At 58.4% G+C, this 20,690-nt stretch overlaps 1 protein-coding gene across 3 annotated transcripts; it reads left to right on the top strand.

Annotated features, from left to right (window-relative positions):
* The first annotated feature begins 3,453 nt into the window (after positions 1 to 3,453).
* AMN (amnion associated transmembrane protein) lies at positions 3,454 to 20,486 on the top strand. 3 transcript variants are annotated; one of them, XM_068682690.1, is made up of 12 exons: positions 3,805 to 3,957; positions 6,269 to 6,387; positions 6,518 to 6,562; positions 13,295 to 13,382; positions 14,391 to 14,626; positions 15,860 to 15,997; positions 16,108 to 16,210; positions 16,995 to 17,077; positions 17,307 to 17,493; positions 18,051 to 18,225; positions 20,053 to 20,155; positions 20,289 to 20,486. In XM_068682690.1, exons 1-12 carry the CDS (start codon positions 3,888 to 3,890, stop codon positions 20,397 to 20,399), a joined length of 1,458 nt encoding a protein of 485 aa, XP_068538791.1. In that variant the 5' UTR covers positions 3,805 to 3,887; the 3' UTR covers positions 20,400 to 20,486. The 3 variants fall into 3 exon arrangements, with proteins under 3 accessions (XP_068538792.1, XP_068538791.1, XP_068538790.1); XM_068682691.1 differs by lacking the exons at positions 3,805 to 3,957; positions 20,053 to 20,155; positions 20,289 to 20,486 and adding exons at positions 3,454 to 3,583; positions 19,185 to 19,449; XM_068682689.1 differs by lacking the exons at positions 20,053 to 20,155; positions 20,289 to 20,486 and adding an exon at positions 19,185 to 19,449.
* Positions 20,487 to 20,690: the final 204 nt, after the last annotated feature.

Genomic DNA, 20,690 nt, shown 5'->3' with positions numbered 1-20,690 from the left:
TCTCCCTGTGACATTAGGAAGAGTTTGTGCCCCTCCAACCTCCCCAGTGGAGCACAATGCCCCACCGCACCCATGGGGAAGGCGCCAGCCTCCTCCTTTGCTCACCTCAGGCTCCCTGGCTCCGTGCAGCATGTACAAGCTAAGCTGTCCACCCAATGCCATCCATAAGTTTGTGGATGACACTAAACTGGGAGAAGCTATTGACTCCATCAAGGGTAAAGAGGCCTTGCAGAGAAATCTTGACAAATTAGAGGGTTGGGCAATCACTAAGAGTATGACGTTTAACAAAAACAAGTGCCAGATTCTGTACTTGGAAAGGGGCATCCCTGGATATCTGTACAGACTAGGGCACCAGAGGCTGGAGAGCAGCCCCATGAAAAGAGATCTGGGGGTTCTGGTTGACAGCGAGTTGAACGTGAGCCAGCAGCGTGTCCTGGCAGCCAGGAGGGCACAACTGCACCCTGGGGTGCATCAGGCACGGCGCTGCTGGCCGGGGAGGGGAGGGAATGGCCTGTTCTGAGCCCCTGCGGCCTCACCTCCAGCACTGTGGGCAGTCTGGGGAGCCACAAAACATAAAATAAGACACAAAACTCTTAAGAGAGTGCCCAGAGGAGGGCTATGAAGATGGTGAAGGGCCTGGAGGGGAGGATGTATGAGGAGCAGCCCCTTGGTTGTTCAGCCCCGAGCAGAGCAGGCTGAGGGGAGGCCTCATGGCGGCCTGCAGCTCCCTCACGAGGGGAGCGGAGGGGCAAGCGCTGAGCTCTGCTCTCTGGGGACAGCGACAGGACCCGAGGGGACGGCATGGAGCTGGGACAGGGGAGGGTCAGGCTGGGGGTTAGGGACAGGTTCTGCACCCAGAGGGTGGCTGGGCCCTGGGACAGGCTCCCCAGGGCAGGGGTCATGGCACCGAGCCTGACAGAGTTGAAGCATTTGGACACCGCTCTCAGACACAGGGGCTGATTTTTGGGTGGTGCTGTGTGGAGCCAGGAGTTGGACTTGATGACCCTTGTGAGTCTTTTCCAACTTGTGACGTTCTGTGATTACACACGAAGCGCTGGATGGTTCCTCTTCATTCGACACCGTCAGAGAGCACCTCATTTCTGGCTGGCTCCTCCTGCCCGCGGATCACAGGGAAGGCGGCCATGGGGCTGCTGGAGGCACACACCAGCTGAGCTCCATGGCGCCTGGGCTCCAGGGCTGGCCAAATGTCCAGCCTCAGCTCCCTGGCTTCAGCTCCCTGGCTGGCTGCTGCACAGCTCCCCTGCCACCAGGGATGGGCTGTGGGGATGCACATTGTGCTCTCACACCTGTGACATTAACGTTTTCTCAGATAAATGAGAATCTCACGTGGTGTCTCATCCTGTGCCATCTGCCCCTGCTATTATTTTTATCACAGAGTAATTTTCCTCTCTACTAAATGGTTTTCTGGGGGTGGTGTTATTGCAGCTTGGCCATTTGGAGGGCTGCAGGGAGTCGGGGGCACATCACCCACCTCAGGGATCAATGGTCACAACCATCAGTGCTTTGTGCCACCTCAGCAATCATTGGGCTCCCTTCCCAGGCAAGAAGCGCCTGCTGAGGACTGCCATGGGACGAAAAGCTCCCTGTGTTTCTTATTTCTGCTACAGGCAACGACTTGTAAACTGCAATAAGAGATGTGGTTGTACAGCAGGGGAATTCAGAGAGGCACTGGGTTGAATGACTAAAGTGACTGGTACCTCTGGCTCTGATACCAGTTTATAATTCACTGCAGGGTAAATCGAGCATCTGCTGTGCGTGGCTTGCCATTCTGCAGTGCTGATGTGCTCAGTGTCCCTGCAGCACCACAGAATCACAGAGCGGTTTGGGTTGGAAGGGACCTTAAAGCCCACCCAGTTCCACCCCCCTGCCATGGGCAGGGACACCTCCCACCAGCCCAGGTTGCCCAAAGCCCCATCCAGCCTGGCCTTGAGCACCTCCAGGGATGGGGCATCCACAGCTTCTCTGGGCAGCCTGTGCCAGTGCCTCAACACCCTCTGAGTGAAGAATTTCTTCCTTATAGCTGATCTAAACCAACCCTCGTTGAATTTAAGGCCATTTCCCTTTGTCCTGTCACTCCAGTCCCTGACAGAGTCCCTCCCCAGCTTTCCTGTAGGCCCCATTTAGGTACTGGAAGGCTGTTAAAAGGTCGCCCTGGAGCCTTCTTTTCTCCAGCCTAAATAACCCAGCTCTCTCAGCCTCTCTTTAGAAGAGGTGCTCCAGCCCCTGATCATCCTCATGGCCTCCTCTGGATCTGCTCTAACAGGTCGATGTCTCTCTTATGCTGGGGCCCCAGAGCTGAGCACTGCTCCAGGTGGGGGTCTCACTAGAGCGGCGATGATCACAGACAGTTAGCACTTGCACTGGCAGGCAGCAAGGAGTAAATGTGCTAATCTCTGGGCTGGGGCAGCAGCTTTCATTTCTGGAGATCGATCTCTGCTTCCTTTCATCTTTGTTTCTCTCTCTGTGCCTCTGCCTGACCCCAGCCTCGCCCTCGTTCAGCCTCCCGGTGCACTGCCTGCTCCTTGGGCACAGTTGCACCGTGGTGATACAGCAGCAGCATGAGCTGGGGCAGAGGGGGGCAAATGCTGTGTGTTCCTCCTGGAGCTGTACTGTAGCCACATTGCAGCTGTCCCAATACCAGGGGTTTGCTTGGATTCCTGTAATTGCCCTTCCCCATCTTACCAGAGCAGCAGAAGTGGGGCCTGTCCCTTGGCAGGCAAAATTTCCCAGATCTCTGCCTGAGAGCTGGGTGAAAACAGGACACAAAAAGCAAAATCGGGGATGTATGAACCCAGACTGTGTGCGAGGGGAGGCTCACCCCACCCTGCCTTGATGTCTCCTGGCACCTCTCGCTGCGTGGGGACTGAGTGGTTTCTCCTCTCCCATCTTTCTCAGACACGCCAAGCGATGCTGAGGCCATGGACAAGCATGTGCCCTGCCCTCTGCACACTGTGGACCTTTCTTCAAGCTGTTCCTGCTGAGCATCGCTGATTAAATTTTTTTTTTTTTTTTGCCCGTTAGAGTACAGATTTCAGCGCAGCCAGCAATCACCCAGCGATCCCCAGGGAGTGATTTGTGAGCGGTAATGAGTGTGGGAGCCTTTCACCTCGAGGACATCTCTTGGCATCCAGCTCCCTGCCTGCATGGAAAGTGCTGACTGCGTTTGGGCTGGTGCCCGGGCTGGGAGCTGCTGCTCGAGAGCTTCTTCGCTTGGCGAGTCAGCGGGCTGTGCTTGTGGCACCGGTAGGGACAGGGACATGGGGACATGAATGGAGGAGAAAACACCCATCCGCAGGCTCTGAGGCTCCTTAAAATGACAGTTTTCAGGGGCAGTGGGGGCACTGGGGATGGTGGGGACCTTTGTCCTCCTCCTCCTCCTCCTCCTGTGCTGGCGCCGCCGCCACCTTCGACCCCCGGCAGCCTCAACAAAAGCAGCGTGGGGCTGCGCGGCGCGCGCCAGGTAATGAGCGAGTCAGCTGGTGGCCAAAGTGCAATTACAAGTTGTTGCTGGAAGCTGCTCTCTTCCAAGGGAGCTAATTGAAAATACACGGAGACCATTATGGTAATGATGGGGTTCTGCAGGGGGGGGAACTGGAAGTGCATGGGGTGAGTTTGCTCTCGGCCCCCCTCCAGAAGCCACCACCACTGCTCTCGCCTCCTCGCCTCGCTCCCCAGCGGCTCTTCCAGGCTCCCTGGGGATGCTGTGAAAATGAGGAGCCTGGGAGAGGAGCCGAGAGCAAACTGGCTCCCGGGGTGGCCGAGGCTGTGGTCGGGGCTGGGGGAAGGCTGCCTCCCGCACAGCCTCCCGCAGGCTGAGCCCATCACGTGCCTGGTGCAGTCCAAGGTCCGGCCGGGCAGGGCCGTGGATGCGAGCACCAGCAGCCAGCAGTGCCATGGGGAGCCTGCTGTTCCTCCTCGGTGTGCTGCAGCTCCTTGGTGAGTACACCCAGGGCCTGGCTGCATGTAGAGAAGGGCTGGCTGAGGGATGATTTCCCCATTTTCAGGTGTCCTTGAGCAATCCCGTTTCGGAGCAGAGCTGCAGTGTCACTCACAGCGTGTTCGTAATGCAAAGAGCAAAATGTATTTCCAGCTGGACAAAGAGGAGGAAGGAGAACCAGCCTGGGAGCCCAGGCTGCTGTTTGTGTGTGGCACTCGCTGCACCTCTGCAGCTCAGGTTTTCCTGCTCCCGCTCGAAGCCAGCAGCTCCGCACTGCAGGATCCATTTTCTGTTGCATATGCATGTCGCTTTGATGTTCAAGGACTGTGCTTCCCTGGAGACGAGGCTGATTAAATAGCACGCTGATATTTCCCGGGCTGCGGAGGGTGCAGGAATGCGTCAGCACAGCTGTATGGGGAAAAGAGGGTTGTGCGGGACCAGGTTAACCTCTGCGGCCCCACAGCCCCGGCCCCACAGTGGGCAGCGTGCCGGGCAGGCACACAGAGCCTGGGCTCGCTCCACAAAACACCTCACAGCCATAGGAACACGAGGTGTGTGTGCTGTGGGGCTGGCAGAGCCTTCCTGCCATGGCTTTAACCCAGCTTTTTGGGGTGGGAAGGACACGGGTCCCTAGCATGGACAGAGCAGCTTGCAGTGGCTATCTGGGGGCTTTTTCCTTTCTTAAGCTCTTTTTGACTCCAAGCCAGCAAGGACCTCAGATCGGCCCGTACCTTCCTTTGACTGCCAGGAAGGAAAGTTTCTGTGCTGTCTCTCGGGACATCTCCCACCCGTGCTGAGGCAGCTGAAATATGTGACTCCTGCCCCTCTGCTCCCCTCCTGCCCCAGCTGCTCGTGCCCACGCTCCGGTGCCTGCTAGTGCATTACGCCTTCCTTTCAGGTTAAAAACATATTTTCTCCTCCTCATCCGGCCATGGTTATGTACAATAAATGGTCTCGGCAGAGCCCCTGGCAGAGCCAGCCAGTGCAAGTCTGCAATTATGCTCCGAAGGTGATCATTACACACTGATAATGCCTCTGCAGAGCCTCCTTAGCACAACCAGCCAGCTCTCCTCCTGGTCGCTGGGACCAGCAGGGCTCTGCAGCACACCTTCCCCACCAGCCACAGCCATCCACACCCCTCCCCTCCGAGCTGGGGTCCCCATGGCCCCTCGGTCCCTCCCCACCCCACCTCCAGCCCCAAACCGTGCTCCTGCCCCTCCTCTGCCCACTCCCCTCCACCACCTACTCTGTGTGTACCCCATAGTGGTGTTATTTTTTCCCCTTTCCTAAGGAAAAGACGAACCCTATTAAGAGCAAACGTTTTTTATTTTACTTTTTTTTTTCTCCCCCTCCTTGCTGTCTCATAAATCACTTTCCCGAAGCCATTTAATTCAGGCTGTTGAGAATCATCTCCAGGTGAATGTGAATTTCCCAGCCAAGCCTGGGAAATGTCAGGCTGGCAGGCAGATGCTCCCGGAGCTCTTGTACAAACAGAGGGGATTAGGGTGGAAACCAACCTCCTGCAGCTCAGCGAGCGGGGCCCTCTCTGCGGGTGGTGTGAGCGGCACCACCGGGGTCCCGGCAGCCCATGGGGACAGCTGCTGGGGGACACCCAGCCTGGTGGGACCTCAGGCACTGGGACACAAGCAAATCCCCATCACTGAGCCCCAAATATATTAAAGCAGCCAATATTTTGTGCTACAGGCTGTGCCAAATCCCCTTTCTCCTCTTGCCCTCTCCTCCTGGCACTGCTGGCTCCATGTGCTCACCTCCAGGAACCACCAAGGCCAGGGGCTCTGTATTTTATTCACGCCTCATGGGTTGGGGCCCTAAAGGCACCAGAAAACAAGGAATTGAATGCTTAGGTACCAGGTGGTGTATATCATCCTTACCCACTGCCTGCAGGCCTTTACTGCCTTGTCTCTTGTGTAAAGTACCTCTCTCTTATTTGTGTTTCTTCCTGGCTGGGTAAAAAAATATCACTCGGCCAAAAAAAAAATCCCTTTTGCAGAGGAGGCAGGGGCAGGAGGAGTGGGGCTGCGGACCTGCAGTCACACAGAGGCTGAAAATGGGCAGAAAATCCCCAGGTCCAGCTTGAAAAGGTCGAAGCATCCCATAGAGCATCCCGTGGTGCTGGGCACTGGGACAGGCTGCCCAGGGCAGTGGGCACAGCACCGAGCTGGGCTGCAAACCCCGTCCCTGCATCCACCTTGGGAGAACCAGGGGCTGCGATGCCCTCTGAGGGCCTGGCCCTCGCTGGGACATCTCCCCAGCGGTCCCGGGTCACATTTGCTTCCCTGCTCCTCCCAGCTGCTGCCAGGGCTGCCTACAAGCAGTGGATTCCCAACACCAATTTTGAAACCGCGTCCAACTGGGATAAAGAGCGGGTCCCGTGTGCCAGCGACGTGATTCATTTTGAGAAGAACAAGGTACCAGTGCTGAGGTTTTTCTTTTTATTTATGTGTTTATTTGCAAAATGACATTGGGCATTTGGCAAGCCCTTTACCTGCCTATGGAAAGCGCCCTGAGACTTGTTTTTATTTCTTTCTTTCCTTCCAGGTGCTCTCGGTGTTCGTCGGGTCTCCCCACACGGTGAAAGAGATGGTGAGCAGCGTGCCACGGGGGGATGGGGGGGGCACTGGTCTGGTCCGACCCACGGAGAAATCTCAGCTGGGGCAGCAGCTCCAGCATCCTGAGCTCCTCCGTGCAGAAAGCCTGGAGCTAAAAGCCCATTTCCACATTTATTAATTTATTTATTTTCATCTGGGGGAGCAGGGGTTGAAACGTCCCAAAAACCTGTTGGAAGGAATTAAGTTTTCTTCCCCAAAAGGAAGGAAAATAAAAGCCCTGACCGCTGAGCTCCTTGCAGCAGCCTGCTCGGGAAGCACCGGCTGACGGCGCGGCTGGTGCAGAGCAGACACTAGCCCTGGGCTGAGGCTAAGTGAAGCTGACAGGAAAACACTTTGAAATGAAAACAGGCCATTCGGGGAAATCCCCAAATGTTGCTCGAGAAATTTCCTTTCAAATGCCATCGCTTTCCCTATTTTTCTCGGGCACTCTTGTCCCGGAGGCGGTGAGACGGGCAGGATGCTGAGCTGTGATGCAGAGAAGCCCATCCCGACACCCACAGCCAGCCCAGCCGGGGCGTCCCACCAAACGGGACGTGGCCACGGCAGAGTTTTCTCTCTGGGCTTTAGGCTCAGCAAAAACCCAGGATTTTGTTCTTTTCTCAGCCATTAATTCTGCATGAGCCCTTGAAATTTACGTCGCGTAATTTGTGCGGGCTGTCTACCCCGCTAATAGTTTTGATGCTTTAATAACCCCACGCGCCACGTTTAATCCCTCTACAAATATTTGGAGGAGTTACTCTATTTACGTGGCATTTTACATATGAATTTTGGAAGGAAGGAATGTACTTGGGAAATACGAACAAATGTAATGTAATAAATGAGGTGGAATTTACCCAGAGAAGAAAAGAGCAAAATATCACTCCAGTAGATTTTATTTTACTTACAGATGAATGTATAATATTTCTAAAGCACTTTCATCAGAGGACTGCGAAGTGCATAATTGCAAAGCAGCATTATTCATTACAGCATTAGCCTTTCAAAAACAAGCTAAAGAGCTGAAATTAAAAAGACCCAGGGCTGGGAACAAAGGCGAGAGGCCAGCGTCACACCAACCATCCCACCTGCGGCACCAGAGCCCTGCTGACCTCTGCCTGGTGCCTGGCTGGAGGTTTCCAGGTAGAGCTGGGGGTGAGTGGCCCCAAAATCCTCCCCCAGCACAAGGCCAGGCTCCGGTGGGGCTTTCGAGCCCTTTGCAATAGCTGCTGCTGGGCAGCTGACAGCATCGCACGGCTTCCCAGCACGCAGCTCCCTCCTCCTCGAAGCATCCCCGTTTGCAGTGAGCCGTCCCATCGAGTTCCCAAACCTGGCTATTCAATTTTGCAATTTCACCTCGACCACCTCCCTGTGGCTGCAGTGCTCCGTGCTCACCAGGTGATAAGGGGGTTGCCAAGATGAGGGATTTTTAAGAAGCCGAAATGCAGCACCTGAGCTGCCCGGCCGCTTGTGGGGATGGCGTGAAATTTGGCAGCGGGGTCGTTCGAAAGCAAATTGGTTTCGAGGCTTTTCGCAGCCAGGCAGGGCTGCACCTGCTCGGATGCCGGCCTCGCCGCGCCGCAGAATTAATCACTTAAATCAGCAGGAATACATTAAGCTTTGGGGTCGCCATGGAGATGCTATACAGCCTTTGGCCAAAATAAAAAATAAAGAAACAGGCGAGCGGTGCCTGCTATAGCATCACAGGAGGGAATTCGTGGCCAGGGAAGGGGCTCGGCTCTCATTGACTTTCATGAGGACGGTGCTGACTGCGCAGGGGAGGAGATGCTGGGGCTGGTGCAGGGCTGGTGGAGCTGTGCGCTCGCTGCTCCTCTTCTCCGGGCCGAGCTGCAGCCCCCAGCCCCTGCCCAGCACCCTGCAGCCCCCCGGAGCTGTCGGGGTCAGGTTGGGGCTGCAGGGACACGAACCCACCAAGCCCACCTCCCCGGCATCAAGGGAGGCCCCCTCGCTGTCCGATTTGTCCCTTTGCTCTGAAGGTTAGAGCGGGTCTCTGCCTCAGCTCCACGCGAAATCCAAATCCAGCTTAAGCCTAAGTGACTTTGAAGCGTAACCATCACTATTAGGCTGGATTTTCTATGGTCTTTAGCTGCCTAAAGATGCAGATAAGTATTTAGCAGGCTTCCAGAGGTGCCTGAGGGTAAATCTGAAAAAAAAAAAAAGGATGGAGGTGCTCGGGGCAGCAGTGCCTGATGTGCCAGCAAGGCACTGAAACCCCAGGACCCGGCAAGGGGCAGGGGGCCCAGAGCCAGCACCCCCTGCCCTGCCGGTGGCTGCGGGGCTGCTCCTGTGCCTCGCACCGGGTGCTGTGACCTGGGTGCAGCTGCACCCCTGGGTGCTGGCCCTGTTTTTGGCCCTGAAGGGCTGCAGGCTCTGCAGTGCCCCCGGGAAAGCCGGGCACGGCGTTCCCCAGCCTGCACGGGCCCTCGAGCAGTGCGTGCCCCAGCCGGGGCCAGGGCCGGCCCGCGGGGTCAGGGATGATGCCACTTGCTATTTTGGGGGGCAGGAGTCAGGTTCAGCCACGTGGGCAGCGCAGCCTCCTGTGGTCTCGGGGTCAGGGCACAGTGAACATCACCTTCTGCTCCCTGCTGCTCCCTGCTTGGGGGGGAAAACCCCGATGTCCTGGGCATCTCTGGTGGCTTCAGCCCCCGCAGCCCCCTGCCCGGTTAGCACAATGCCTGCACCCAGCTGGTGGCCACTCATCACACCCCATTGCTTCCCCGTCCCCACCCCGAGCTGGTGGGGGTGAGATTATCCCCCTGGGACCTCACTGCCCGCAGGGTGGGCTCACACCCGAGCTGTGTCCCAGCGCCCATCCCACAGCCTCTGAGGTCCAGCTGCCCAAACCTTGTCCCTGCCCACCCCTATGGGGCCCTAACCCCCAGGGAGGGTCAGGAGCCGGGGTCCAAGCAGGCCCTCATCTCCCGGCGTTTTATTTTTAGCTGCCTAATTGTGAGAGCAGAATGTACTCGGCTTTGCTGCAGGATGCTCCTGCTTGGTTCCTGGCAGAGATTGATCTCGAAATGCCAATTGCTCTCCAGGGGCGCCGGCTCTAATGAATTGCAATGGGTTGTGCTCGGCCCACGCACCCGCGCTCCCCTCCCCCTGCTTCCGAAAGCGCGGCAACGCAGGTTAACGAGACCCAGACAAGGGAACGGGTTCTCTTTTCCCGAGATGAAGGTAAAAAATTTATGGGAGTGTGTGTGTGTGTGTGTGAGGACACTTAATTACAAGCCCAGCCCCTGCAGGCTGCTCCCCGGCAGCGTGCCTGCGGAGGGGCTGCCTGAGGAAGGGGTGCAGCGAAGCAGCTTTTTGCAGCCCTTCATGCCGACACCTCCCTGCGTTTATTTGTTCCTTGCAGGCTCGTTTGCAGCAGGAGGGAGCTGCAAAGCCCGCGGGGAGCAGCGCAGCGTGCCAGCACCCCGGGGGCTCGCGGGCTGAGGGGGAGCTGGGGCAGCTCTGGCTCCGCGCCTCCGTCCCTCGGCGAGCAGCTCCAGACGCCTTCCGTCTCTCTCTGACCTTGGGCGAGGAGAGGAGCTCAGAAAAATGAGCTGAACTAATCCCGAGTAGATTTGTAAATAGCTCTAAGCCTCTGTTTGCAGTCTGCAGCCATAGCTCAAGTGTCTTAGCCTGACTTGCACTCCCGCAGGTGCGAACGTTTCACGGACCGGCTGCTCGGCGTGGGAGCTGCGTCCCTGCCCTCACTTCTTGGGCAAAACAGTGAGGATGCTCCCCGTGTCCCCTCATCCCTCTGCCCAGGCACCAGGACACCCCATTTCTGCCCAGGGTGGCTTGGAGCCCCTGGGCAGCACCCACACATGGGCCAGGAGCTGGCCAGGAAAAGTGGCCAGTGGTGCTGGGATGCTCCAGGTGCAGGAGCAGGGGAAAGAGCGGGGTCAGGATGGACACAGCAGCACCGGGCTTGGAAGCGAGCTGGAGGATGCAGGTGTGAGCTTCATCCGGGCAGGAGAGGACACAAAGGAAGCCCCTGACAAACCAAAACAACCCCGTGGCGAGCGGAGCCCTGGCAGCTCTCCAGAGCCATCCCCAGGATTTACCTGTGGATGAATCTGGCCCCGTGCCTCGCTGCTGGATCCCACCCAACAGCCCGCACACCTGGCGGCACTCAGGGCCCCCGAGGGCAGGGGGAAAACCCCCGCATTTCCCATCCACAGGCAGAGGCAGGAAGGCACCAGAGGCTGCCTGCCCTCCTGCCTTTCCCCCTGGCAGATGCGTCCCCTTTTCCCTGTGCTGATGGACGTGGCGCTGCTCCCGTGCTCACCTCAACCCCACGCTCAGTGCCAGAGCACTGCCGGGACGTGCCAGAGGCTGGGTATGAGCCACACATCTCCAAAGCTGCCCTCTCAGGCCTCCGCCTTTGGGTTGGAACAGTTTCAGGTCATTCTGCAGGAGGGATGTGCAGGGATGTGGCTCCTGCCCTGCCTTCCCCTCGCCTCCCTTTTGCACCTCAGCAGTTGGAGTTGTTCTCCCCGACGTGCTGGGGCAGCAGGACTGCGCCTCATGCCGCGGCGGTGCTGGCGTGGCACAGGTCATGGCTGAGAGTGAGGTGGGGTCTATCCTGTCATCTTTTGGGGTCTTTTTTTTCTGACTGATGAGAAAAATGATGGCTGTGTTTCAGTTGCCGTTACATCTGATAATGGAGACCAGGGAGATGAGCCAGTCCCAGTGTCAGGGCTGGGAAGTAACCAGTGGGACTCCAAGCTCGTGGTATTAACGGCCCCGGAGTACGGGTTGGCAGGAGCCGAGGAAAACAGATGAAACTGCCAGCTTTTTGGCTCTGCTCCTTTGGTACATGTCATTGCTCAGTTCAAAATGTACTTGGAGAGGGGCCCAGCCTATATGTAATTCCTATACAAACTCCCAAATGCAGAAAGCCACTGCCCAACCAGCGTCTCCACTCGGCCTCTGCAGTGAGCCGAGCTGCTTAACTCTTTGCTCTGCTGGGGAGACAAAGTGCAAAGCGTTGGCAAACCGAGATGCTCTGGGCAGCAGCGCGTGCCCCTGGGGAGGGTTTGCCCAGCTCTGCTGCCAGCAGCAGTGGCCCCGTCGCTGCCTGCCCACGAGGCTGGCAGGGGTGGGTGCAGCACACCTCTGCAGTGCTGGGCAATGAGATGTAGATGCAGCTGCTGCTGTGGGAACTCCTGCTGGGAAGCGAAAGTGCAGGGCTCCTTTTGCGTTTTCTCATGTGCAAGGGGATGTGATGTGGGACCTGGCGGGTCACTGGGTTTGTGTGTGTGGCTCTGCAACCAGCCGAGGTCCTTACCAGGCTGCCTTCCTTTGCTCCGGGTGTAATGCACGTACAAAATGCTCTCGCATCGCTCCTGGGAGCAGTGTGAGTAATGCAGATTACAAATGTATGGACACACTCGTCTGAGTGCTGCCTTTGCAGCTTTTTTCTCCCCCTTGTTAATTTGTGATGCTCTGAACAAACCAACCCGTGGCCACCTCGGGGTGTGTGGGGTGCTCTGAGCCACAGCCGTGGTCAAAGTGCTCGGAAACCTCCCTGGGGACAGAGATGGCCACCAGGCAGGGGGCAGAGACGGGACTTCCCAACCTGGTGGTCTCAACCTAGCAGCAAAATTCACCAACGTCCTGGGAAAGTGACCAGGGGCCAGCTGGTGACAAGCTGCTGTGGGTCAGACACCTTCCTGCCTACTCGGCACAGTCACACAGGGCTGCAGAGCCCAGTGCTTGGCCTGGTAAAGGAGGCTGCTAGCACACAGCTTGGCCAGCTCAAAGCAGGCCAAGTCCCTCAAAATGTCACCAGACACAGCTTCTGCGTCTGCAGGCAGAGGGCACGCTGCCATTCTCATCCTGGCAGACCTTTCAGCCTCTCTCCACGCTGGAAAAATTGGCTTTCCTCAAGAGTGAAGAGGTTTGGAGGACACAGTGGTGCAGCTCCTGGTTAGGCACTACCCGTCCCGTGGTCTCATGGAGCAGCACCCGTGGGCAAATATCCTCGGGGCAGGAGGAGCCTGGAGACCCAGAGCTCTGTGCCGCGAGCACCCGCGGGCGAAGCCTCCCCCAGGACAGAGATCTGTCGCAGCCACCCACTGCCATCAGTCCCAGGTCTCGCTTTCTCCAACCCCCTGCATATTTACAGGCCAATTAAGCAGATGAAAGCCCAACATCCCATCTCACGTGCCTGTCCCCCAGCGCAGGGCCCGCTGCACAGGCACGTTGCAGCCCCGCGGGCTCCCAGCGGCTGGTGGGAGCGATGCTGCGTCCCCACGGCCTGAGCTGCAGGAGGGCAGAGCCTCGCACATGACTCAGCCCTTGACGCATGGAAATGCTGGGGGAAAACCCAGCTTTTCCTCTGGCAAGCTGTGCATGGAAAATGAGGCGAGCGGGGCTGAATAAGCGGCGCGCTGCAAGTGAGTCGGTCGCTTAGTAGTGCATCTTTATAAACTCTTATCTTTTAATAAACCCACTGTTGGTTTTCTTTTTCTTTTTTTTTTTTTTTGTTGTTGTTTTGTTTTTTTAAACCTTTAATAAACCCACTGCCCAGCCGGCAGCCATAGGGAGCCCACTGTTGTGCCCCCTCTGGGCGCTTGCAGGCAGGATTTGGGCTTTGCATGGCATTTACGAAGCCATTTCGGAGCTGCTGGGACTGTTTGTGTGTGCCAGGGGAGGAGGGAGCCATGGAAATCTCACCCGGCTTTTCCTCTTTTCTTGTTTTAATCCCTTCCTCCAGTTCCTCCCCCTGAACGGAGAGCTCCTCCTGGCACCTGGCGCCGGCTTCGCGGCTTTCGACGGCAGCTGGGACTCGGGATGTGGCTCAGGTACCTCGTGCCGGGCTGGCTGCCCAAACAACGCGCGCTCGGCCACACGAATTCAGCAGCAGCAGCGCTACCACGGCCTCTGCTGTCCCACCTCGTGGCGGGGTGATTCACCCCCGCTGAATCCCTGCCTGCTCTTTGATGGCTTCCCTCACACCGCGCCTCGTTTCTCCTGCTCCATCACCTGTCTGCTCAACCAGTAATTATCCCGGGGGGCTCTTTGATGTCGGAGCGGAGAGGTGAATGTTGTTTGTGTTTCACCCTGCCTATTAAGCATGCAGCCACATCAAAGCCCTCGTTCTGCTTTGCCACGGCGGTTCTAAAGGAAACCGGTTACCAGCTGCACACCCGGGCCTCCCAGCACTGAGCTGTGGCCATTTGGGCCCCGCAGGCATCCGTGGGGGTGTCTCGGACATCCCGCTGCCTGCCGTGGCTCTCAGACCACAGCGAGCAAGGTAGAGGTTTGGTTTGGGCAGCGCCACTTGTTTGCCCCGACGCTGCTTGCCCCAGAGATGGGGACGTTTCACCCAAATCAGAGCTGCTCTGAAAGCGACCTCTGCCTTGCACGAGGCTTTGGCTGCCGGCCGCAGGATGCTCCCAGGGAAGCAGTGGGTGTTTTGGGGCCACGTTCCCAAGTGAATTCCTGGAAGCACAGCTTCAGAGTGAAGGCACACGCTGCAGGCACTGAATTCCCACGTGTGAGCTGAGCTGGTGGAGGTTCAGCTGCTGGGGAAGGGGGAGCAGGAGCGGGGCACGACATGGGCAGCAGGGACATGGCTAACGGCAGGGTGGTGCTCTGGTTTTGGGGCTATCCACCGAGGGGATCAGGGCTGGGCATCCTTCTGCCGCTCTGCCAGTTTGCTTAGGATCAAGGACATGAATTATCACACCCATTTTTACCCAATTCAGCTGTGTTTCAGGCTTGGTGGCTGTTTTCCCAGCACTTTTACCCACCCAGAGGCTGGGGGTCGGGTAACTCCACCTCCCCACCTCTCCTCTCGCTTGTCCCAGGCGCGGTGCTGAGGTTTGCCGACGCCGAGCAGCGCTCCTGGTTCGACCCCGCGCTGTGGCAGGATGTGTCCCCCGCTGGGGGCCGGGAGCCAGCCGGGCGCATCTTCTCCGTGGATGAGGAGCGAGTCCCGTGCCAGTACGACGATGTTATCTTCCAGCCCGAGACCTCCTTCCGTGTCAACCTCGACTCGTCGCAGCCAGTGATCCGTCTCCGGAGCATCTCGCTCATGGGACAGGTAACGAGGAGCTGGGGGGAACGTCCTCAGCACCTCCTCAGCGCATCCCCAGGGAGGTGCAGCACCAGGCAGTGGATGATCCAGGGGTTCGGAGATTTTTTTCTCCCCACTGTGCCACCAAGGGGCTGCCTCTGGCCCAGGCACGTGTCTGCCACCGCTGTGCTCAGGGCCCCTCGGGACGCCCGCCTCCTACCCGCAGCCTGGATGTGCCCCGCGGGCTGACAGTTGTCTCCCAGCTTTGGCTCCGTGCCGCTCTCTAATTGATCGGGGGGATAATTATAGGAACGCCCGCAGCCTGCTGCGCTTTGGGCCAGGCAGATGCCAATCCCTGTCCCTCGCGCTCGGAGGAGCTGAAGATCACAGCCTCTGCAGCAGCACACAGGCGCTGCCTCCAGAAGTGGGAGATGCAGTAGACATCTCGCAAGTGATTTATTATTTCTGCTGCTGTGCTGCCTGGGATCAGCCATTTCGGGGCCAGGCGTCAGGAAACCCGCAAGCCACCTGTGCCAGAGCCCCGATGGAGCTCATCTGTGGGGTCTGGGGGATGCTGAGGTGGGTGCTGGAGTGATGCTGGTCCTGCTGATGCCCAAGACCCCCCCTCCAGCACTGAGTGGCACAATCCTGCACCACCAAACCCCACTGACAGCTGCAGTGCTGTGGGGTGGAGGCAGCTGCTGAGTGTTGAGATGGAAAAACACTTTGTATGTTTGTGTATATCTCGTATCTCTCAAAATCCAACCTTATAATGAAAGACAACCCTGTCCCTTTCCATCCAGCCCACTTCTTACTGCCCGCAGGGTATTTTCACCCCAAGGACTGAGAAATCCTCTTGATGTGTCAGGAAGAGCCTCCTGGGGAAGGCAGCGGGTGCAGGGTGTGGGTGGCTGTGCGGGACGAGGCTGGGAAGGCCAGCTCTGCATGTGCTGAGCCGAGCCCACTGATGTTCCCCGACTTGAAGGCGACCACCTCCTATCCAGTCCCTTCCCCCTGTAATTAAAACCACAAAAACTGAGCTCCCTGGCCCAGCGGAAAGAGGCAGAACGGGAAAATTCTCATGATTTATTTATGGTCCTTTAAAAATAAAGCTAAATTGGACAAGACTTTTCTGTTGCCCCTCCTGGAAAAGCCAGAGCGGGCAATTCGCAGGGTTCCCCTGCTGTGTGGCTGCCACAGGCTGCCTGCTGGAGGCGGTGATGGAGGTGCTCATCGTCCTCCTCCTCTCCTCCCGGGCAGGAGCTGAGCAGCGCCGAGGCTTGGGCCGAGTACCTGGGGGGCCCCTTGGCCCCGCGGCAGTTCCACGGCAATGGCACCCTGCAGGTGACAGGCGCCCGCTGCCCCCACAGCTCCGGCTGCGCCTGCGGGAACACCCAGGTGAGTCCCCCCGGGGAAATTTGGGGACATGCTTTGGGAGCGGGGGGCGATTCCTCCCCATGGGAAGGACCGGGGGGACGAGGGACTGACGCTGCCCTGCTCTCCTCCAGGACGGACACCGCATCTGCGCCTCCCTGCTCGGGGCAGCAGGGTGCCCGGCGCTGCCCTGCCAGAGCCCCCTGCGGCCCCTCGGGCACTGCTGCGGGGTCTGCGGTGAGTGGGGGCCCAGAGTGTCCCGGTGGGGGTCACAGCGCGGCGGTCACACCTTGTGCAGTGCACAGCAGGCAAAGGAAGTGTGCCCTTTTTGCACCTTTCCAGCAGCAAGTTTGTTTTGCTTCATTTAAGATACAAACGTGCAGAGTGAGAGCATTCCCTCGGCTGCGGGCACGTATTTGTTAACCTACCTGGCAGGCACGGCAGGGCAGTGCTCCATGCGTGCCTGTACCCGGGCGTTTGGTGCGTCGCACCGAATTCATTAGAAAGGCACCATATGTTTCCCTGGTACGCTCCTAAAAGCAGAGCCTTTTAAAGCCATTAGGGGAATTTCATATTTCACCGAACGTTTGCCAGCATTGTTCCCGAGGAAAACGTCTGAACCACTGAATGCAGGGCAGTGACCGAGGGAGCACGAGCACCCGCTGCTTTGTGCCTCCCCTCCAGCGCCCTGGCAGCACCGCAGCCCTGAGCCCCCGCTAAAAGCAGAGCTTCCTGCGGGTGTATGCGGGAGAAAGCTTTCAGGGGAGAGCTTCCCGCTGGAAATACGACGCCAAACAAAAGCCTTTCACCCAAAGCAGCTGCTGAAAAGGCCAGAGAAGGAGGCAAAGTTTCTCCGGGCAACGCTGCTCAGATGCTGCTCCGCTCCCCAAGCCCCGTGCGACCCAGCTGGCTGGAGGTGTTGGGGTCCCTGGGTGCCACCTGGGGCAAATGGATTTGTGCCACCACCACAGCACTCTGTTTTTGGGCTGTGACTGCTTGTCTGTCTGCTTTTGGCCCACAGGAGCTGTTGTCACCCTGGATTTCACACCCGATTTTGACCTGCAGAAGTACCAGGACAGAGTGGTACAAGCCTGGCTCAGCCTGGTACGTCCCAACGTTGCATGGTGTCTCGGTCCCCACCATTTGGGAGGCTTTTCCTCCCAGATTCAGCCTCTCAGGTGTGCCACCTTGCCCTGGGGGCTACACTGAGCTGCTTGGGTTCAGGTGAAGATTTAGATGTGGTCCTCACTGGTCCATCAGTGCTGCCTATGGATGGGATTTGTTTCTGCCCACTGCTCTCACGGGCTTTATGTGGCTTTTGTGTTTTGGAAAGCCCAAGTACGAAGGTGTGCAGATGGCCATCTCCAAGGTGCACAGCGCTCAGACCTTCCTGGGACTCTTTCCGCGGGGCTCCGTGCCCGTCATCCAAATCGTGCTGGTCGATGGTGGGGCAGGAGAGCAGGCTGGCACCGCGGCACAGCAGCTGGCCACAGACCTCGTGGGCGACATAGCACAGCACGGTAACCCTGCCATCCCCTAAAACACGTCCCCGGGGCACTCACAACCCCCTTACCCCCCCAGGGCCTAACACACACACTGCTTTTCTCACCATTTCCTCAGATATGCTTATCCCAAAGTTTCACTGTTTTAATCACAGCGGTCAGTGGAGCACCATGAAATAAAACTTATTTTTTCCCCATTTCTTGTGCTTCAACCTGTGCCCAACCTTGCCCCGAGGGCACTTACCTGCCCGTGGCCAGCCTGGTGCCCACAGGACCCAGGTCCCTCTCTGCAGAGCTGCTTTCTGGCCAGTTCACAGTGGGTGTAAGAGGCAGAAAAGCGTGTAGATCCCAGCTGGGGGACACGCACACAGCCCTGTGGGTCCATACCCACACAGATCCATCCTGGTTAAGCCCACCCAGCTGTTTATCCTACCTGTTATCAGCTGTTTATCAGGGCATGGGGCTAAAATGGGTGACCCTACTGTGCCTGCTCCCTCTGCCCTGTGTGTCCTGGGGCAGTGTGCAGGTAGCTCGCCCCCTCCAGCCCTCTCCCCTTTCTTCCTGCTCCTTCCCAGGTGCAGCGCTTGGCATTTCGAGCAGCAGAATGGAGGTGGCCACCGGCAGCACCCTCGGTGGGCACGCAGGAGGCCGCACGGCGAGGAGGATCGCAGCGGGGACGGTCCTGGGGCTGCTCTCCGGGCTCCTGGTGCTGGGAGGAATCCTCTTTCTCTACCGAAAGGGAAAGCTGAGGTAGGGACAGGGCTTCTGCGGCAGTGTACAGCTGATGTTGGTGACCTGCAGGCTGTGTCCTGCTGTGCTGGCTCACAGTCTGGGCCGCTGGGGAGGTCTGAGGTGGCTGAAGGGCAGCTTCGTGGCCATAGCCTCCTCCGTAGCCAGGAGGGATCCGCTGGGCACAGCTGCCCCTGCTGCCTGGGGAGATCTCCCCATCCTTGTAGGCTTCTGCCTGCAGCCTGCCGGGGATGGAGAGCTGTAGCTGCCAGCTTCTAAATAGAAACCACATCAAAGCCATGCAAAACAGCTCTGAAACAGCCCTGAGAGGGGACAGCAGCACCAGGAAGCAGCCGCAGCTCTCCCCCAGCTCATCCTGTGTGCTGTGCAGCGTGCTGGGCACCCCCCGTATCTCCATCCCCTTCCCCATGACATTTGGCATCGGGCAGTGCCCACAGCAGGCTCTGGCTGCCTGCAGCACCTCGGCCTGCAGCTCCCCACCCCTCGCTGCCCCAGGGCGAGAGGCACCATGGATTGGATTTCATCCCCATGGATTAAACGAGGCAAGGGGTGATTCACAGGTTTATCAGCATGGCTCGCCCCACTGCCCTGACTGCGGGCAGCAGGGATAGACCCCAAACACGTTATAATGCTGAGGGCATCGAGAGCATCTGTGTGTGCCCAGTGCACTGGTACCTGCCAGGGGATGAGGATCCAGGGCCACTGCTGGCTGTGCCGTGGGCTGACAGCAGAGCAGGTGGCCGGGGACGCTGCCCCTGCTGCGTGGCACGTGCTGGCATAACGCTGCCCAGCCATAAAGCAGAGCCTCCGTTTAATTTCTAAATAAAACTCCCAGCCCCGTAATTGCTCCTTGATGATTTATATCCCACTGACACTTCCTTGGACGCCGGACAGGCCTGCAAAACCCGCTCCGTCAGCAGCGGGAGGGAAGGGTGTGCAGCTACCGGAGATGGGCTGAGCCCGTGTCCCCAGCCGCCCTGCTCCTGTGGCACGTCCCTGGGCGGCTCCAGGGCGGGGAACATCCCCCGGTGGGGTTTTGGGGAGGGGGTGACCTGGGGGTGCTCCCCCCAGGCTGCCCTGCTGGGCTGCAGTGAATTTGGAGGCAGGGCCATAGAGAGGCGGTGTTTTTGGTTGGGTTTCCTACTCTTGTGGGTTAATGGTCAGCCTGTCCCTGGAGGTCTTCTTCCAGCAGCCACCGAGTCCCCATGAGGGCGTTTTTGGCTGGACAGGCTGCACATGGAGTCTGGCTCCATGCAGCGGAGCTGTCCTGGCCACCAGCAAACCAACAAATTCACCTTGTTCCTACCAAAAAGAGCCCAGCGCTCCCGCACTGTGTATGTGAGCACGCTGGGGGTGCTCGGGGGCTGCGGTGACACATGTGGAGCCTCGTACCTGGCACAGGGACCAGGACCCTTAGGATGAGAGTAACAAGGAATCTAATGAAAGCAATGGTAGCGATTAAGGAGATGAAATGCTAACATGGTAAAAGTAATGACAAAAAGTGATTAGTGCTTGTTGAGATCGCAGTGGGAACAGGTGGCAGCTCGGTGGCAATTGGTTTTAGCCCTGGAAAGGCGAGCGGTGACTGAGGCGACCAGCACCACGCAGCTATCTGCAGGCAGGTCCTGGAGCTGCAGGCCCGCTGCTTTCTGCCCAATGTGCAGCCTTCCCCGGGGAAGGGGCACAAATGTCCCCTTTCAACCATAACCCAAACCTTTGGCCCCTATTTCCTACCCGCCTCATGTATCAGCAGTGTTTCAGCTGGGGGTGTGCAAGGAGGGAGCTGCAGGGCTGGGGTGCTGAGGGTGACACCACGTCTGTCCCCAGGCCGTGCCCCCTGCACCTCCACCGCCTTTGGGACCAAGCAGAGGACACGGCCTCCCCCGAGCCAGCGAGTGACAAAGGCTTCGACAACCCCATGTTTGACGTGGTGAGTGGCCTCTGCCTGGGGATACGGGTTGCTTGGGGATGTGGGGGTGCTCAGGGCTCTGCGCTGGGTGTGTTTTGCTGGGGCTGCTGCTTCCCTTCCCCAGCCTTCACTTTTCCTTCCCCTGCTGCTGCAGGAACCACTGGAATCTGGCTCAGTGGAGGAGGCGCCGCAGGAGCTGGCTCCCCAGGCCCCGCCGATGTTCTACCTCAACCCCCTGTACGACCCCAGCGAGACCGAGACCTGACGGCGAGGCCCTGAGCACGGGCAGCCGGGAGGGCAGCCGCAAGCAGCGGAGCCCCCCTGAATAAAAGCAGCCGTGTGGTGAAGCAAATGGCAGCAAACCTTCGCCGTGAGGGCTCGGCCACGCAGGCACAGCCTCCTGGTGTCACCTCTGTTCACATGGCACACGTTTTGTTGGTGCCATAAGGCCACTCAGGTGCTGGGTCTCGTGTGGCACCTGCTGAGGTGGGGTCTGACTCCACGGGGTGCTGAGCGCCCTGCATCGGGGCCAGCCCCATGCTGGATGTGGCCTGGG

Source organism: Anas acuta, chromosome 5 (genome assembly GCF_963932015.1).
Source record: "Anas acuta chromosome 5, bAnaAcu1.1, whole genome shotgun sequence".
In the NCBI taxonomy this organism is placed as follows: Eukaryota; Metazoa; Chordata; class Aves; order Anseriformes; family Anatidae; genus Anas; species Anas acuta.
The sequence above is the reverse complement of the archived record's forward strand: the minus strand, read 5'-3'. Positions and strand labels throughout refer to the sequence as shown.